The 18,354-nt window shown below is 46.3% G+C and overlaps 1 protein-coding gene across 1 annotated transcript in view; it reads right to left on the bottom strand.

The window, feature by feature from the left end:
• chd1l (chromodomain helicase DNA binding protein 1-like) overlaps positions 1-18,354 on the bottom strand; it is a 65,322-nt gene that overhangs the window by 24,391 nt on the left and 22,577 nt on the right. The window contains exons 13-15 of the mRNA XM_084308399.1: positions 13,147-13,261; positions 6,187-6,328; positions 3,902-4,091 (exon numbers count right to left, since the gene is read on the bottom strand). Of these exons, the coding sequence (XP_084164525.1) occupies positions 3,902-4,091; positions 6,187-6,328; positions 13,147-13,261 (447 nt within the window). The remainder of the gene's footprint in view (positions 1-3,901; positions 4,092-6,186; positions 6,329-13,146; positions 13,262-18,354) is intronic.

The following is an 18,354-nucleotide window of genomic DNA, read 5'->3' as shown; positions in this document are numbered from 1 at the left end:
GCGAACAACCAGTTGAAGAACAAATCAAGAGAAGAAAGTGGGGATGGATCGGCCACACACTAGGCAAACCAAACACCAGCACCACCAGCACCACCAGACAGGCCCTTAGATGGAACCCCCAAGGCAAAAGGAAGAGAGGCCGGCCCAAGAACACCTGGCGCAGGGACTTGGAGACAGACATCACACAGAGCGGACTGACATGGAAACAGCTGGAAAGCAAAGCACAGGACAGAGGACCCTGGCGAACTGTTGTCAACAGCCTATGCTCCCCCAAAAGGAGCGATAGGCGTAAGTAAGTAAGGAGGGTTTTGTAGGTGATGCAGGATTTGATGGGGAGCCAGTGGAGGTGGATGAGGGTGATGTGCTGCCAGAGTTTGGTGCGGGTGAGAACCATGGCAGCTGAGTTTTGAACATACTGGAGCCTTCCAGGGTTTTGCTTGGAACCTGGAACCCCGGACAGGACCCCATTGCAGTAGTCCAGGCGGGAGGTGACGAAGGCATGGATGAGGGTCTCAGCTGTGGAGTCGGTAAGTGATGGTCGGAGTCTGGAGATGTTTCTGAGGTGATAGAAGGCGGATTTGGTGACAGAACTGACATGGGCTTGATAGGAAAAGGTGAAGTCCAGGATGACGCCCAGGTTGCAGACCTTTGGGGAAGGGCAGATGGAGCAGATGTCTATGTCCAGGGTGAGATCTCCAACCTTCCGGAGCAGGGCCTTGGGTGCCACAACCATGAGCTCAGTTTTATTGTTGTTCAGTTTGAGGAGGTTAGATGACATCCAGGTTTTTATTTTGTAGAGGCAGTTGACAAGGGATTGTGGGGGGAGCTGGGTGGATGGTTTGGTGGAGAGGTATAGTTGTGTGTCGTCGGTGTAGGAGTGGAAACTGAGGCCATGGTGGCGGATGACCTGACCGAGGGGGAGCATGTAGATGGTGAACAGAACCTTGGGGGACGCCTTGGTTGACTATGTCCGGGGTGGAACTGGAATCACCGATGGTGATGAACTGTGTCCGGGGTGGAACTGGAATCACAGATGGTGATGATCTGTGTCCGGGTGGTGAGGTAGGATTGAAACCAGGAGAGTGCTGAGCCAGTGATGCCAAGGTGGTCGGATAGGCGGTTGAGGAGGATGGAATGGGAAACTGTATCGAAGGCTGCAGAAAGGTCCAGGAGGATGAGGATGCTGATGTGGCCAGAGTCAGCTGCAAGGAGGAGGTTGTTGGTCATTTTGATGAGGGCGGCTGTGGTGAGTTCTGAAGCCGGATTGAAAAGGCTCATAGAGCTCATGGTTGGACATATATTGATGGAGTTGGGCGGCCACTGCTCTTTTCCAAGATTTTACTAAGGAAAGGAAGGTTGGAGATGGGGCGGTAGTTGTTGAGCTCGTCTGGGTCGAGGCCGGGCTTCTTGAGGATGGGAGTGACGGAGGCTGTTTTGAAGCAGGAGGGGATGAGACGATATTTAAGTGAGGAGTTGATAATGTTGACCATGGTGGGGCAGAGAGCAGGAAGACAAATATTGACCAGGGTAGTAGGCATGGGGTTGAGTGAACAGGTGGAGGCTTTGGCTAAAGCTATAAGCTTGGCAACTTGAGGACCATCCACCGGGGAGAAGGAGGAGAGGCTGCATTGGGGGAGACACGCAGGAGGAAGTGCAAGTGAAGGGGAGGAGGGCACCTCTAGCTAATTTTTATTTTTTTTATCCACTTTTTCTCTGCATTTTTTCTATTTTTCTCCCATCCCAATTTTGTATTTCCAATTCTTCCCTCCCCTGTCTTGAACGTTGCTAGACTATGCCTCCCACTGGTCGGCTGTAGTGAGGATAGAAGCCTTGCATCACGTGTCCCCTCCGGTACACGAGGAGGCAGCCTGTCGCATCTTTTCACAGCAGCAGCTCAAACTCTGTGGCGAGGAGTAACGCGTGGGAGGCTCACACTGCCCCCGATACTTCCTGTTTCCGCCGCAACGGCGTCACCCAACCGACCTGTAGGAGTCGCTGTCCACAACGTCCAATCCCCACCCACCGGCTTTCCCACCCTCTAACACTGCCAATTGTGTTAGTATGACGGCCGGCCAAGCCGGTAGCAACGCCGAGAGATACCAGCATATCCTGTGTTAGTGGCGAGCGCCTTGCCCACTGCGCCACTCAGCCACCTTTCTAGCTCATATTTTTATATTCAGATCTAATTTCCTTTACCCTGTCCATACCTGTACCCCCCCCCCAGGGGATCAATAAAAGAATATCTTGTGTTGTGCAGGTGTTGTTGTGTGTAAAGCCCATGAGATGCATTTTGTGGGTAGTGATGCATGTTGTGTGTAGTACCGTGTAGAACCCCATCCACCGGTCGGACTGAGTGTGTCTCCCTTGGAGGTGCAACATCCTCCAACCACCCCGTCACCTGCGGTGTCCCCCAGGGATCCGTCCTCGGCCCCCTGCTGTTCACCCTGTACATGCTCCCCCTCGGCCGCATCATCGGCCGGCACGGTGTGTCGTTCCACTGCTACGCTGACGACACCCAGCTATATATCCGGATCACACCATCATCACCTTCATCACCCCCCACACTGACCGCTTGCCTGGAGGAGACTAAGGCGTTGATGAACCACAGGTTTCTCCAGGTCAACAGTTCCAAAACACAAGCCATGCTGATCGGTACCCCACACCAGGTCCGGTCAACCACCATCACCACCATCTCCTTCTCCGGTCAGGACATTCCCCTCTCCACCCTTGTCACCAACTTGGGCGTGAAAATGGACCCCCACCTCACATATGAAACACACATCAAACACCTCTGCAAGACCTCTTTCTTTCACCTCCGAAACATCACTAAACTCCGTTCCTCACTCACCTGGCAGATTCCGAGAAACTCGTCCACGCTTTTGTTTCCTCCAGGCTGGACTATTGCAATGCACTCATCGGGATCCCTAGTAAAAGCATTAAAAAACTGCAAACCATCCAGAATGTCGCTGCTAGGATCCTGATGAGGGTGCGCAAATATGATCACATCACCCCCACCCTCAGATCCCTTCACTGGCTCCCCGTGGAACACAGGATTGAGTACAAGGTATCCCTCCTCACTCACCAGTGCGTACACTGTGGTGCCCCTGCCTATCTCAAGGAACTCCTCACCCCCCAGTCCTCCTCACGCTCCCTCCACTCCGGCACAGCCTACCTCCTCAACGCCCCCAGGACTAAGCTGCACACCATGGGCGATCGCGCCTTCTGCTCTGCCGCACCCAGACTATGGAATGCTCTCCCCATCCACCTGAGAGCACCACAATCCGTCGAGGCTTTTAAAAGGGGCCTCAAAACATTTCTTTTTAACAAGGCTTTTGCCTGGATTTTTATTTTTATTTTTTTTTTTACTTCTATTCATTTTATTATTATTTTTATTTTATTTTTATGTTCTTCCATTTCACTGGTTGTTTTATTCATTTTAATTGTTTTTATTAATTTTAATTGTTTTATTCATTTAACTTTTTGTCTATATCTCCTGTAGCACTCTGAGATTCTCGCGAATATAAAGTGCGGTACAAATTGAATCTATTATTATTATTAGTACCGTGTATTAGTACCATGTATTAGTACCTTGTAGTAGTACTTTGCATTGAATTCGCTGCATTTGTGTTGGAAGACATGGCTATTTAACTTGATTCATGATTGAAGGAGGTCTGTAGACTTCGAATAGTCTAATATTTCACAAGGAAAAATCCTCTAACAAATATCATAAACAAGAACAAGATGATGTAGTTGTTTTTGACCCCCGGGGTCGTGCTTTGATACGGCACCCTTCTGACCCATGGACCCCTGGGAGCCAGACTTGTGTTTAGTCTAGACTGGTGCAGACTAAACCACAAACTGGCTTATGGCCCCATTTTAGTCTCTTGATCCTAAAACGTACTCTGCCCAACAGCTTCAGAATCCTCCTCTTCATCTTCATCTTCCTCCGCACTGGGCATGGCACAGTCTTCATTGCCCACCCACTGGCCTTCACGTGACTGGCCGAGAATGTTCTGCAGGTCCACGTCCTGTACAGAGCTGTCCTCCGACGACAAAAGTTTATCTACCCCAAACTTCAGGATCTCACTTAACTGTGGCAACAACAAAAAAAAATACATAAAAGTTAAGTTAAGACATAATATTAAAAGAAATAAAGCACAGAAGTTGGTTGAGCTTATAGGACTAGATATTACAATCCCTTAGATAATCAGCACTTTTTTTTTGAATGGGGGTAGTGGTAAAAGCTTCACTGGGGTCTTCAGGTGGGCACCCTCCTTCATTGGTGTTTCGTTGACAGGCCCACGACACCTCCGAAGGGCTCAACGGCAACACCTGGCGTCCCAGGTGTGCCCCCCTCTGCTTTTACCCCTCGATGATCATTTTGCAGCCCAGTTGGGGTCCTTTCTCTTAATCCATAGCCATCTGCTGCTTCGTTCGGCAGCCTCTGACAGTGTTTTGACAGCTTGTCGGAATGCCTGTCCTCGCACTCCCATCCCCTTAAGAAGCTTGGTTGTGGACATGGCAACAAATCCTCTAGAACCAACCTCCACCGGAAGCACCTGGGCACGCCAGCCGCGTTGTTCTGCCTCGGCTGCTATGTCGGAGTACTTCAGTCGTTTACGTTCATATGCTTCACCAACTGCAGCCTCCCATGGTACAGTTAGTTCCACAATGAATACAGACTTCTGGGAGGTTGACCACAAGACCAGGTCCGGCCTGAGGTTAGTTGTAATTATCTCAGGCGGAAAGATTAGTTTCTGGTCCAAGTCCACCTGCATTCTCCAGTCCCGGGCAGTGTCCAGGAGGGTTGCCTCCACTCTTGCAGATGGCTTTGCTGGGAGCTGTCCTGCTCTTACAAAAGAAGTGGTGTTTGAGTGTCTAGGCATTGGGGGAGGGAGGGCATTGTTGGTAGTTCTCCTTCCTTCCAGGGTGATTGCCAGTTGTCTTAGGACCTGGTTGTGTCTCCAGGTGTAGCGCCCTTGGGACAAACTGGTTTTGCAGCCGGTGAGGATGTGCCTCAGTGTTGCGGGGGTTTGGCAAAGCGCACAAGAAGGATCTTCTCCAAACCACTGGTTTAGGTTCTTGGGCGTGGGGAGAACATCATAGGTGGCTCTGATGATGAAGCTGATTTGGCTTCCTTCCATCTCCCAAAGATCCTTCCATGTGAGCTTACGATGCTCCAGGTTTTCCCAGCTAGTCCATTGGCCCTGTTTGGACTGTGAGACTGCCTTTGCGCATCTGTCTGCCTCCTCTTGTTGCCGAACCTGAGCCACCACCAGCTTTCTCCTCTGGGTTGATGTTGCCTTGTGCCATGTGGGTCGACTTGTCCCAAGTCCAAACCCACCTTTTCCATGCTGCACCTGTCCTACAATGTCTCCATGCCTGAGAGCAGATTTTGCTTGCTGTACGGCCTCAGATGGGATCCATTTCCTCCCAGTTGCCAGTCTGGGAGCAGCCGCTCGGATCACTTCATCTTGAGACTCGGTCAGGGTCATGTTCAGCCTCACTTTGGTGCATTTAAACTCCTCTATGAGGCTAGAGACAGGCAATTCCAGGGCCCCGTGTCCATACAAGCCGATGTTGCTGAGGCAACGCGGGAGGCCAAGCCACTTCTTGATGTATGAACTGACTGTCCTCTCCAGCTTCTCGACTTTGGTCATGGGGATCTCGTAGACCGTTAGAGGCCACATCAGGCGGGGGAGCAATCCAAACTGCAGGCACCAGAGTTTCAGCTTTCCAGGGAGCAAGGTCTTGTCTATGCTGACAAGGCCTTTGATGGTTTCTTCCCTCAGCTGATCACTCTGGTCTGAGTCTTTGAGGCTCGCATTGTACCATCGCCCTAGGCTCTTGACTGGCAGTTCCGACACCAAAGGAATGGGTGTATCCTTAATGTGGAACCTCTGGTCCACGAGTTTTCCTTTGACGATGGATATGCTCCTGGATTTGCTGGGTTTGAACTTCATCCGTGCCCATGTAATGTTGGCATGAAGCTTTCCCAGCAGACGTTTGGTGCATGCTATGGTTGAGGTCAAGGTGGTCATGTCATCCATGAAGATACAGTTGCATAAGAGGATGAGGACACAGACACAGGAAATGAGATAGAAACGAGGACGGCAGAGTCTGAAGAATACCGATTACTATACTGTGGCTTAGTGCGAGACAGCTGCGGTCGCCATGGTTACCAACCTGGAGTCCTGCAGCCTGGCCCAGCGAGGAGAAGCGTCCCTCCTCGATGACAGTGTTGGTGAGGTGCAGCTTGGACACGGCGCGAGAGTACACTATCTCCTCCACGGTGTCTCTGCCTAGCAGGCGGATTACTTTCACAGCCCTACCAGGGGTCAAAAAAAGAACATGAAATACCGTTGTAAGTAAGTAAGTAAGTAAGTAAGTATTTATAAAGCACCTTTCATACATGTCATGTAGCTCAAAGTGCTGTACACAATTATAGGCATATATAACGATAAAAGCAATAAAGTCATAGTGATCAGTTAAGATCAATGTTAAAAAAATAATAATAATAATAATAATAATAGTAACGTAAAAATGAAAATAACGTAAAAACAGTAATTTGCTTACCAGTTTGGGAGAACAGGTCCGCACAAACATTTCCGCTCAGTGGCAACCGGAAATGCACTAAACCAATGCACTTGTATGGTAGGTAGCAATGTTTAGGTCTTATAATGCTAGTGTAGTTACGTTTTTATCAGTGGTCATAGTTGGGTCCATAGTGCTTTACCAAGTCCCACGGATCCATCAGTGGCCGTGTATTGTGTGCGTATGTACCCGTTCGCTCATGTGGTCAGTGGCCAGAGTTGGGTCCACAGGACTTATCCAAGTCCCATGGACCCATCAGTGGCCGCGTCTTGTGGTAGAAAGAAAGAAAAAGAAAAACGCATAAGGAAAACAGTCTAAAGTTTGAAAGTTTGGGAGGTCCGCAAAAACACGCCTTCAGCTCAGAAGCTGAGGTGTGTCAAAAACTTTTGAAAAACTGGAGGCGTGTCTCCTATTGTACCCATCCTTCATCTAAGAAGTTTGAAAGTTTGGGAGGTCCGCAGAAACACGCCTTCAGCTCAGAAGCTGAGGCGTGTCAAAAACTTTTGAAAAACTGGAGGCGTGTCTCCTATTGTACCCATTCCTTCATCTAAAAAGTTTGAAAGTTTGGGAGGTCCGCAAAAACACGCCTTCAGCTCAGAAGCTGAGGTGTGTCAAAAACGTTTGAAAAACTGGAGGCGTGTCTCCTATTGTACCCATTCCTTCATCTAAAAAGTTTGAAAGTTTGGGAGGTCCGCAAAAACACTCCTTCAGCTCAGAAGCTGAGGCGTGTCAAAAACTTTTGAAAAACTGGAGGCGTGTCTCCTATGTACCCGTTCCTTCATCTAAAAAGTTGGGTCCACAAGGCTTATCCTAGCCTCATGGATCCATCAGGTTTTTCCAAGCCATAACTATTTGTAAGCTATACTGTATAGGTACGTTTTTAATTTTCCTTTAAAAATGTGTATAGAGCTGGCGTTTCTGATGTGTGTTGGTAGTGTGTTCCATAGTTTTGGGGCATAGTTGGCAAATGCCATACTTCCTATCCTTTTTTGGTTTCTGGGCGTGTCTAGTAAACCTGTAGTGGATGACCGTAGCGTTCTTGAGGGCAGATAACTAACTAGGGAATTTGCTATGTATTTTGGGCCTTGCTCATTAAGAGCTTTATATGTTAGGAAAAGGACCTTAAAATCAATTCTATGAGTTATTGGAAGCCAGTGCAGAGTGGCCAGGACTGGAGTGATATGTTCTCTTCTCCTTGTATGAGTTAGTAATCGAGCTGCAGAGTTTTGGATAAGCTGAAGCTTCCCAATGGTTGCTTTGGGAAGACCAGTGAACAGTGCATTACAATAGTCAAGCCGACTTGATACAAAAGCATGAATAAGTTTCTCTGCATCCTTTTTATTTACGAAAGGTCTTACTTTCGCTATGTTTCTTAGGTGGAAGAATGACGTTTTCATGGCCTTATTTATATGAGACTTAAAGGTCAGGTCTGAGTCCAAGATGACACCTAGGCTTGTAACCTCAGTCTTTACATAGGATGACAGACTCCCCAGGTTTTTACAAAGCACTTCCCTTTTCGCTTTTGGGCCGATCAATAGGATTTCGGTCTTGCTTTCGTTTAATTTTAGGAAGTTATTGTTCATCCACTTGTTTATTGCTAACAGACAATTTGTAATGGACTGTATGGCTGTAGTGTTATTTGGTTCTGCGGAGATATATAGTTGTGTATCATCAGCATAACTATGGAAGCATACATTGTGGTCTCGAATGATGTCCCCGAGGGGCAGCATATATAGTGAGAAGAGTAATGGACCAAGGCAGCTTCCTTGTGCGACTCCAAAATTGCTGTTATGTTCCTCGGATACATTGTCTCCAAGCTTAACATAGAACCTTCTTCCCTTAATGTATGTTATGAGCCAATTTAGTACATGATCGGAAAAGCCAACCAGTCTTTCTAGACGACTGATCAAGATATTATGGTCAATCGTATCGAACGCTGCACTAAGGTCCAATAGGACAAGAATTGAGACTTTGCCAGCATCGGAGTTTAGCCTGAGGTCGCTAACTATTTTGGTAAGGGCAGTTTCAGTGCTGTGATTTGTTCTGAAACCTGATTGTAGTTCATCCATGATGTTATTATCTTTGAGAAAGGAGTTTATTTGTACTGAGACTATCTTTTCTAATATCTTGCTGATAAATGGAAGGTTCGATATTGGCCTATAGCTTTTTAGTTCGTTTACATCTAAGTTTGTTTTCTTTAGTAGTGGTTTTACTACAGCTGTTTTAAATGCATCTGGAAAAGTGCCTGTTTGAAGAGACATATTTATGATTTCAAGGACATGATTTGAGACACTATCAAACACCCGCTTGAGAAATGCTGTTGGTATAGGATCGAGGCAGGAGGTGGCGGAATTACACTCAGAGACAATCTTACAGAGGTCAGGTAATGTAATACATGTGAATTCCCCCATAGTTATCTCAGGTGGGGTTTCACTCATAGCCAGATCCATATCAGCGGTAATGCTTGCTCTAATCAATGATATTTTTTCATTAAAGAAAACTGCGAACTCTTCACATTTTGTGGCTGATTGCTGCGGTATATGGGGGGGTGGTATGTTAATCAGCCGGTCAATGGTGGAAAAAAGTACCCTCGAGTTACCCATATTTTCTGAGATCATTTTGGAAAAATATTCCTTTCTCGCAAGTTGTATTGCCTTATTGTATGCGCCCATGGCGTCTTTGTATAAATTAAAGTGAGCTGTGAGTTTGAGTTTCCTCCATTTTCGCTCGGCTATCCTACATTTTCTCTTGTTATCTTTAACATTGGTTTTATTTAGCCATGGAGAGATTCTATCAGTTTTTACCTTTTTAACCTTTAGAGGGGCAACAGTATCTAACACGGTTGACAAGGTGTTGTGGAAGTTTTGCACTTGCTGATTTAAGGAGGATTTACTGCATTGGTCGTATGATTTCATCATACTAGAGAATTTTGCTTCAGCTCTAGCGTCCAGAAGCCTTCTGTGAACTAGGAATTCGCTTCTGGTCTTATGTAATATTAGGCTTGTACCATAGAACACACAATAATGGTCAGAAATTGGAATTTGTTTTACTGATATATTCTCAATGTTTAGCCCTGTTGTTATTAGTAGGTCCAGAGTGTTGCCATGTTGGTGGGTGGCCTCGTGAACATGTTGCATCAGTCCAAAACTGTCCAGTAGGTTCAGAAACTCACAACCCCTGGGGTCATCCTTTTTGTTGATATGAATATTTAGATCTCCATTAAGAATGATTCTATCATACCTGGTAATGCAGATCGATATGAGTTCTGAAAATTCCTGTATGAAGAGTGGCGAGTACCTTGGTGGTCGATACAATGTCACACATATTACTGGCATTTCTGTTTTCAATATAATAGCAAGGTATTCAAATGATAAAAATGTTCCCAGGTCAATATCATTGCACACAAATTGAGTGGAGATGATTGCTGCTATTCCTCCTCCCCTCCCACTCTGTCTGTTTGATTGATAGAATTTAAAATTGGAAGGGCAGGTCTCAATCAGTGTTGCTACACCAGTGATATTGTCTAACCATGTCTCTACTAAAAACATACAATGTACACCATGTTTTACTATGAGTTCATTTATCAGAAATGATTTTTGTTTCAGCGCTCTAACGTTGAACAGTGCTAGTTTTAGCTGTACGGGTTCTGTAGTGGGGTGTGAGATAGTCTGTGGTTGAACACTGATATTGATAAGGTTAGATTTACATATGGGACGTGATAATGAGTAATTGATTAGTCTTTTGGTGATCAGAATCGGGATGACACTCAACGTGTTTTTTTGTAGTTTAGGCTGCTTCTGTATATAGTCTACAGAGCTAGATATGGTTGGTTGTCAGGCCAGTGATGCTATACTTTGTATGACGTTATGTATTAGCACATTTACCCCTGATATGTTTGGATGGATGCCATCGGGTCTGTAATGGTCTTTCCTGGACCAGAGCAGATCAAAGTTATTTATATAGCAAAGTCCTATAGTAGTACAGTGGGTCTGTAGCCATTTGTGCAACCAGAACAGACGGCTAAATCGCTCAGATCCACGACCCATGGATGGAATGGGGCCAGACACAATGCATATTTTACCCAGGCTTTCAATAGTGAGTATTAGTGATTCAAAGTCAGATTGGAGTTTAACGGATTGTCTAGCCATTACGTCATTTGCTCCGATATGAATAATAACGGTGTGGGCGGACGGATATCTCTCGATGATTTCGGGAGTACACTCCAGTAAGTCAGTAACTTTTAAACCGGAAAAACAATACGTAATGCCGTGTGGTATTTGCAAAAACCTGGTGATGGAATCTCCGATGAGTAGGATCTCTGGCTGTTCCTGGATGCATTCCCCGTCGTAGATGGCCAGGTTTCTATGGTGAAAAGCCGCAGGAGTAGCGTCTGCATTGCTGGCGGAGTTAGACGATTGGTCGGGCAGCAGCGCCGTGAGGAGGGGCTCATTCACAGCGGCATTTCCATCGATCACACTCGCCGTTTGAATGATCATCCTGGTATGTGCTGCAGAGCACCGCAGACGAGGGCGTTTAAACTTTGGGGAGTCGGACCCATCGCGTGAGTCTGGGGAGCTTGGCGATGCGAGAGCAAACAGGGCAGAGCGCTTTCTGCTCCGGGGCGCAGATATACTTCCATGGTTGAGTTGTGAGCTGGAGAGGGCCGTCGTCCTGGTAGCTTCGCTTGGAGCCTGGCTAGTAGCTAGGCTAGTAGCTATCCTCGGATAGTCTTTGAGCAAAGCTAAACTACTAGCAGCAGGAGACGGAAACGAAGGAGAGCCAAGGATGCTGGAATCACTACAAAGAGGATTGAATCGGTTTGATAGTTGAGGTGAATCAACGGGATCATAGAGAGGAAGGGAGAGCTTCCGTCGGCCCCTCACCACTGTCGCCCAGGAGGGACTGCTGGTGCAGCCTGCGTCCGCTTGTTCCATGCTAGCCAGCTTGGACATTAGCTCCGTTTGACGCTTGATAAGATCCACTACTAGTATCTCGATGTTCTTCAGTTCCGTTCGCATCTCTGCGACATCTGATGTTGGAGCCATTTCCTCGGGGGAGCTCAGCACTGTGAGTACTGTAGCGTGTAGCTGTAGCTATGGCAACAACAAGCGCCGATAGCTTTAGGTCACGTCCAGTAAGAAGTCACATAAAACCAATAAATCCAACAGTATAAACGATAAGAGCAAAAGTCACAGTGATCAGTTAAGATCACTGGTTAAAAGATGGTAAAAAGAAAGAAAACAGTCTAAAGTTTGAAAGTTTGGGAGGTCCGCAAAAACACGTCCGTTCAGTAGTAAGTAACCGGAGTGTAGTGGATCCAACCAACTAACACACAGGAATGCACTTAGATGGGACATATTTTTGTCCTTTTCAACAAGTTAATGTCTTTGAGGTCCCCTAAAACATGTCTTTGAAGTTTTCGCTGATTATAGCCCTCTGTTTCAGTCCTGTTATCAACAGGCCGTTTCTGTGCCTGTAACGAGCGGGCCACTTTTATTGTACAAATGCGATAATTATCGTACATCTAGCAGTGGTGCATGAGCCTGTACCATCAAACGAAATTCAGATCAAACTGTCAAACTAGACGTTGCAGATGAAATATGACTCAAGATCCAGAAATTGCACATCAAAACTTAGTTAAAAATAGTCAGAAATACATTTTAGGTTCAACTTTAGGTAGAAAAGAGAAGATTTACGAGCAAGTCCCCATTTTTGTACATTTTCCTCTTATTAACTACTACACCGATTGTAGCTGCAATCCTGAATGGCTCGTTTCAAAAGGGAGGGTTCTTGTCAAAGCTGAACTGCAAAAACAGTGTTGAGACAACCCCTCATTCTTTTTTTTTTTTTTTTTTTATTGGTCTTTTTCCCCCTCCATTTTCCTCCGATTTTCTCCCATCCCAATGTTAGTCGTATGCCAATTCCCAGTCCCTTCCTGGTCGCTGCGCTTTTACCCCCCACAGTCAGATCATTTGGGAGAGTGGAGGCTACCACGTGCTTCCTCCGACACACGTCCAGCCAATCACCGCTTCTTTTCACCTGGCAGCGCGGATTCTCATTGAGAGGGCGTAGCGTGTGGGAGGACCACACTATCCCCCTCACGTCCAATCCGCGCTTAGCAGGCGCCCCGACCGAACTGTAGGAGTCGCTGTTTACAACGACCCGGACCCACCCCGCCAGCTTCTCCCACCCTCTGATACAGCCAATTGTATCAGTGCAGACGGCCAGCCAAGCTGGTGACAACCCCGGAGGACAACCCCTCATTCTGTAAGAACAATGCAAGACAGGAAATAGACTACAGATGGAAATTAGCTTCTGCTAAATCTGGTCCAAACATATTTTCATGTAACAATGCTTAATGTAAATGCACATAGTCTATAAAGAAAGAAGAAAAGGCCCTTTTCACAATAGGGCCTCTTTAAAGCCACAATCTGGAAAGCCCCAACCTAATTTACTTACGTTTTTTGGATCACGGATCAGGCTTCTAAAAGACGAGTAGAACAAAACACTGTAACACAGAGTCTACATGGGGTGATCTCTCCAAGGTATCACCTGTTCTGGCCAATCCGATGGCAGCGAGCTGCGGCCTGCAGGTCATTCTGAGGGTTGAAGTCGCTGTCCATGAAAATGACCGTGTCAGCAGCGGTGAGGTTCATCCCAACTCCTCCTGCAAAGATAAGTAGCTAGTAAACCTTTCTCCGCCCGGGGCTATTACTGCACACACATTTGGTAGTAGGAGGCACCGCGGTCACCTTGTGTTATTTACTCACTCGTAAAAGCCTTTATTACTTTTGTACTGTATAATGAGATACTTTATTGGGTGCATTTCAATACAACTTGCACACACACACACACAGTTATATGCACAAAGTGGGTTCGTGTGACAGGAAATCTGGTTCTCTTCTCCCCACTTCTCATATTTTGTATAAAAGTGAAAGTGGCCTCATCCTGTCACAGCTCTTATCTCCGTGTGATCAGGGTCGTCCCTTTCAAGCTATAGTTCTACGAGCGACGCTGCAGATGTAGAGAGATTACAGACGTGGTGAATCAGAACTCATCTCGGTCGGCAACGGTGTGACGTGCTCAATCGCTTTTCTGGATCTACACACTCGCAGTGTAGTTTGGTTGCCAGAAGTAAGGAGTGTCCAAGGGGCCATTGACACTTTAAGGTAAAAGGACGTTTCAAATCATACCCGTCCACTCAAAGATAAATGCCCCTATATTGCAACAATTACGGTACAATTACGTTTCACTCATTCCCGTACACCCTAGGTAAAATAAAGCAGGCAAGAGCCTTGCCCTTGAACCCTAGAACCAGCGCAGCCAGAAGAACCCCAGCCGCTAACACCGTCGGTACAGCCGGCACTGAGCAGAGAGAGGCATATGCATGTGTGTTTGTGTTGTGCTGCTCAAAACTGTGGTTAAAGCTAAACAACATGCACCACAGCACCTCCCCCTTAAAGCATGCGATGCTTCACATCTATGACACCATGTGTCCTTGTTAAATGCATATAAAAGATTTGTATTATTTAAGAAATTGTGATTTCTTACTTCCTCTCTCTCCCTGTCTACCGGACTGCCCGGTAGCAAAAAAACAATAAAATATCTACCAAAAACATAATAATTTTTTTTTTTTTTTAAAGAAGGATCGCTTCAGATAGGAAGTCAGTTTCCAGGATTGACAGGTTACTGTCACTTAACCCATCAGATAACCTAGCTTGCATTAAACAGCAGTGGGAGAGGGATTTGGCTGTTTCCTTAACTGCACCACAATGGGAGACAGTATTAAAAAATACAACAACTTCATCCAAATGTGTAAGATACAAAATTATACAACTAAAGGTAGTTCATCAAGCCTATATTACACCATGTAAAATAAAGAAATGGATCATGCCATTTCAGATTTGTGCTGGGATGGATGTGGGGAGGTAGGAACGTTCATCCACATGTTGTGGCATTGCCCCACAGGCCACAGTGAAGTGCTTTTGGCACAAGGTTATTTAAAGACTATCCTCTATTCTCGATGTTAAAATTCCCTTATGTCCAAAAGTCTGCCTTTTGGGCATAGGGGTGGTATACAATCGGCACTCACACAAAGCATCATTGTACTAGCGTATTTGTCAGTTAAGCGTACAATTATGTTGAATTGGAAGATACAAAAACCAAATCGTTTTTGCAACAACACCTGGATGAGAGATTTCATGGACCTATTGACAATGGAACGAGCAGCTTCAACGCTCGCTGAATATGACCATGGAGATGATGGTCCCTGGATCTTTATAAGGACATATCTGGAGAATAGACTATATGACTGAATGTAGAAGTGTTTGATCTGCACCCCCCCCCCCCCATTTGTTAGTGTTTTGTACATTCATGTTGAGCTGTTTTGCGTTTCAAACTATCAATAATTTTTTTTATAAAAAAAAAAAAAAAAAAAAAAAAGACATAACATATATACTGCATCATAATAGCATTTCCAAATCCATGCATCCTTAAAGGTGGCGATACACTTTCAGGTGTCTCAACACATTCTACTCATTTCATGGTAACCTCTTGTTACCGAGACAAATAACATTATATATTCTCCCCTGTCTCACTAAACATCCTGTTGGCAAGCACATTGCCCTATTATGTTGCCCCATGCATCGCCACCCTAATGCAATGATATGCACTGTGTAATGTCATCATTAATTCCTGGTGACATTCTCTTTGGGCCCGATGCATCTCCCAGCAGATATAAGCATATTTAGCTTTCAGGGTTCGGTCTTGTGAGGTTTATTTGTATCGTCCTAATTAATTTACATTTAGTCAATTTGCTTGCACTCGCAGTGTTCCATCTCCATCCACGTCCACTGCAGGTAAGAATTGTATGTCGTATTTATGTTTGATATAAATAATCATTCAGGACAGGACGAGTAAGTTGAGATCTTTATTCAGTGTTGGCATAACGAATGTGGTTCTAGCTAGCATATGCCAGTAGCCAACTGACCAACAGGATGCTCAATGACTCCATGTAACAACCCATCATCTACACTCATTGCACACTGTGACGTACATGGGTACGTGGGTTGGTCATTATCATTATTACTGTATTTGTGACACCATGTGAACATGAATGAATGAATGAATGAAAACTTTATTTAACAGATTGCAGAATGGGTACAATACAGTTCGGCTCAATACACACAATTGTTAAGGGGATGCAGACCAGAGAAAGACGTTTGTCTTGTTTACATCAGGGTCTCCCATTTTCATTTCATATTGACATTTAAGACAATACTCAATGTTACAAAGGATCAGATTAAACCGAATATATATATTTGTTGATTGATATATATTGCATAGTATTTGTATATCGTTTTGATATCCCTTGTATATTCCTTGTACATATACACGGAATATCCCTTTAGCCTAGTACAGACCATAATATTTCATTCTCCTATTGGACAGCGGTCCACAGGCGCCAGGGCCATGCCTCCAGAGTCAGGTTCAAAGCCACCGTCAAGACATGTCTGTACATGCCCGGCCTTGCCCAAGAATACGAGACAGAAATGAGGTTGGCACTAGATTGTTCGCCGTGCATATAAATATGGCGCAGGTGAATACAGAAGCACTTAGGAACTAAAGTTGAAGCCTCACCCACGATACTCCGTGCGGTGAAGTATGGCCTGTTTGGCCCCAAAGAGAGCATTGAGACCGCGTGCAAATTAATAACTGAAGTGTCAGAGTTTGGCGCTATACCGTCGAGTGCGACATATTTCTATTAAGTCAGTAATAGTCTATTTGTGTATAGTGTATCGTGCGGCTAAAGTTCTACAGTGACCAGCATCACCAACGCTTCCTCGTACCAGCTAGAGTGCTTATCCAGGCTGGGCTGCTTTCATGGCGCTTTCACCCGAGGAGACCTAGACGAGGACCGTGTGGACATGTACACTGGATTAATCTACCCGACGACTGCATAGCCATTTACGGCTGGATTATATTTGTTTTGGTCCTGTGATTTATGGAGCGGAGAATCGCAGACGCCTACACGTGTGTGGGATTTACCCTGTGAGGAGCCACGTCGAGTCTGCGCCTCAGAGAGCCTGAGGCAGGCTAGCTTTCTTCACTGTGGAGCTACAGTCTACGGAGAACAGCTGTATTCGTCTGTGGATCAAGAGACTATTGCACTGTCTCCTGTACTTGGAGTCTCCTTAGTCATCGTTGACCAGACTCTCTACTACCGACAGATCCTCTACCCCTGCTGGCTTACAACCGGGGGGACCCTTCAGTATCTCCCGCTATATATCACCAGTGCACCATAGATATAATTCCCTAAGATTCAGGTCGTATAATTACCTCCTGCGTAACCAGAGAATGGACATTCATTATTGATTTGCCTACGCACATTCCTTTGCCTTACAAGTGCATTCGAAGTATAATAGAGAAGTATATTATGTACCTTTTGCTGCAATAAATACTTAATTATAACTTTGTGTGGAACCGATTTATTGTGGGAAGTGTTCATCATATTTATATATCATGTACTGTATGGCCAGTAATTAAAGTACATAAAGCGGTAGTGGTTTAATGATACCATACTTATCAATACAGTCAGGGAATTGTACCCCTCAGTTACAATTGGTCCTTCGAGCCGGAGGGTAACTAGTGTAATATTAATATAGTGGTATTAATGTTGACATGGCCTATGATGAACACTCCACAAGACGGTTCTCCTAAAGTAGATTGCCCGCAGCGTAGACGGCAGACACCTCAGTACTTAGAGGATTACGTTGCCAATATACTACCTAGCTTTCTACAGACGGTAAACGCGGAAAAAGTAGATAGTAAAATTATGTCCGACCCTATCAACCAGGCTACCCCGCCAATAGAGGCCCTAGTGGGTTCTAACGTAACTGACCAAGCTCACGGTGGAGACCAGGAGGGACCTGACATGACTTTACCCCCCGCCAAGACCGAAGAAGTAGTCCCCGGAGAGCTCCAGGATAAAGACAGCCCTCCAGGGATGGAACTCTACCCGCTACAAGAAGAGGAGAGCATCCCGGAGATGGATCTCCAGGACTCGGCACAGGAGAACAGATCTCCAACGAGTACTGCCAGGAGCGGATCACCTCAACCAGCGTCTTCCCCCAGCGAGGCGGACAAGATGCTGGCACAGGCATTCCTCGCCAGCCTAGCAGCCTCAACAGAGCGCGATCGACTCCAAGCACAGACGCTTAGTGAGCGCGAACATTCTTCCATGGAAAGAGAACGCCTTCAAGCGCAGCAACGGAGCGACGAAGATCGTATACGTCTAGAGATTAGACGCCTCCAGACGGAAGAGAATATGGTAAGGGACCGGGCCGAAGCCCAGCGCGCCGCCGCCGAAGCCCAGCGCGCCACTGCCGGTGCCCAAAGAGAAGCAGAGCGCGACCTCGCTCTCACCAAGCGCGAAGCCGAGCGCGACCGATTACAAGCGCAGATAATGGAGCAGCTGATCACCAGGGCAACACCCCCTCCCTCCGCACGGGGTTCCAGGGCCTCGTCAAGACAGGGGTCAAGGGCACCCTCCCCTACCCGATCAAGCGACCCTGAGCCCGACCACCAGAGAGAGCCTATACCCCCCTCCGAACTCCTTCCCCGACCGGTCCAAGCGAGACCCAGCTACAAGGAAGAAACGGTCTACACCGCGGAGAGGCTAAATAGACGACTACAGGATCTAGAGGACCTGCCAGAGGAAGAAGAAGAGGGAGAGGAGGAGAGTCAAGCCCGACAGCAGCA

Source organism: Notolepis coatsorum (assembly GCF_963971535.1).
Source record: "Notolepis coatsorum genome assembly, chromosome: 2".
Taxonomy (NCBI): Eukaryota; Metazoa; Chordata; class Actinopteri; order Aulopiformes; family Paralepididae; genus Notolepis; species Notolepis coatsorum.
Note: the sequence above shows the minus strand (reverse complement) of the source record. Positions and strands in the feature narration are given on the sequence as shown.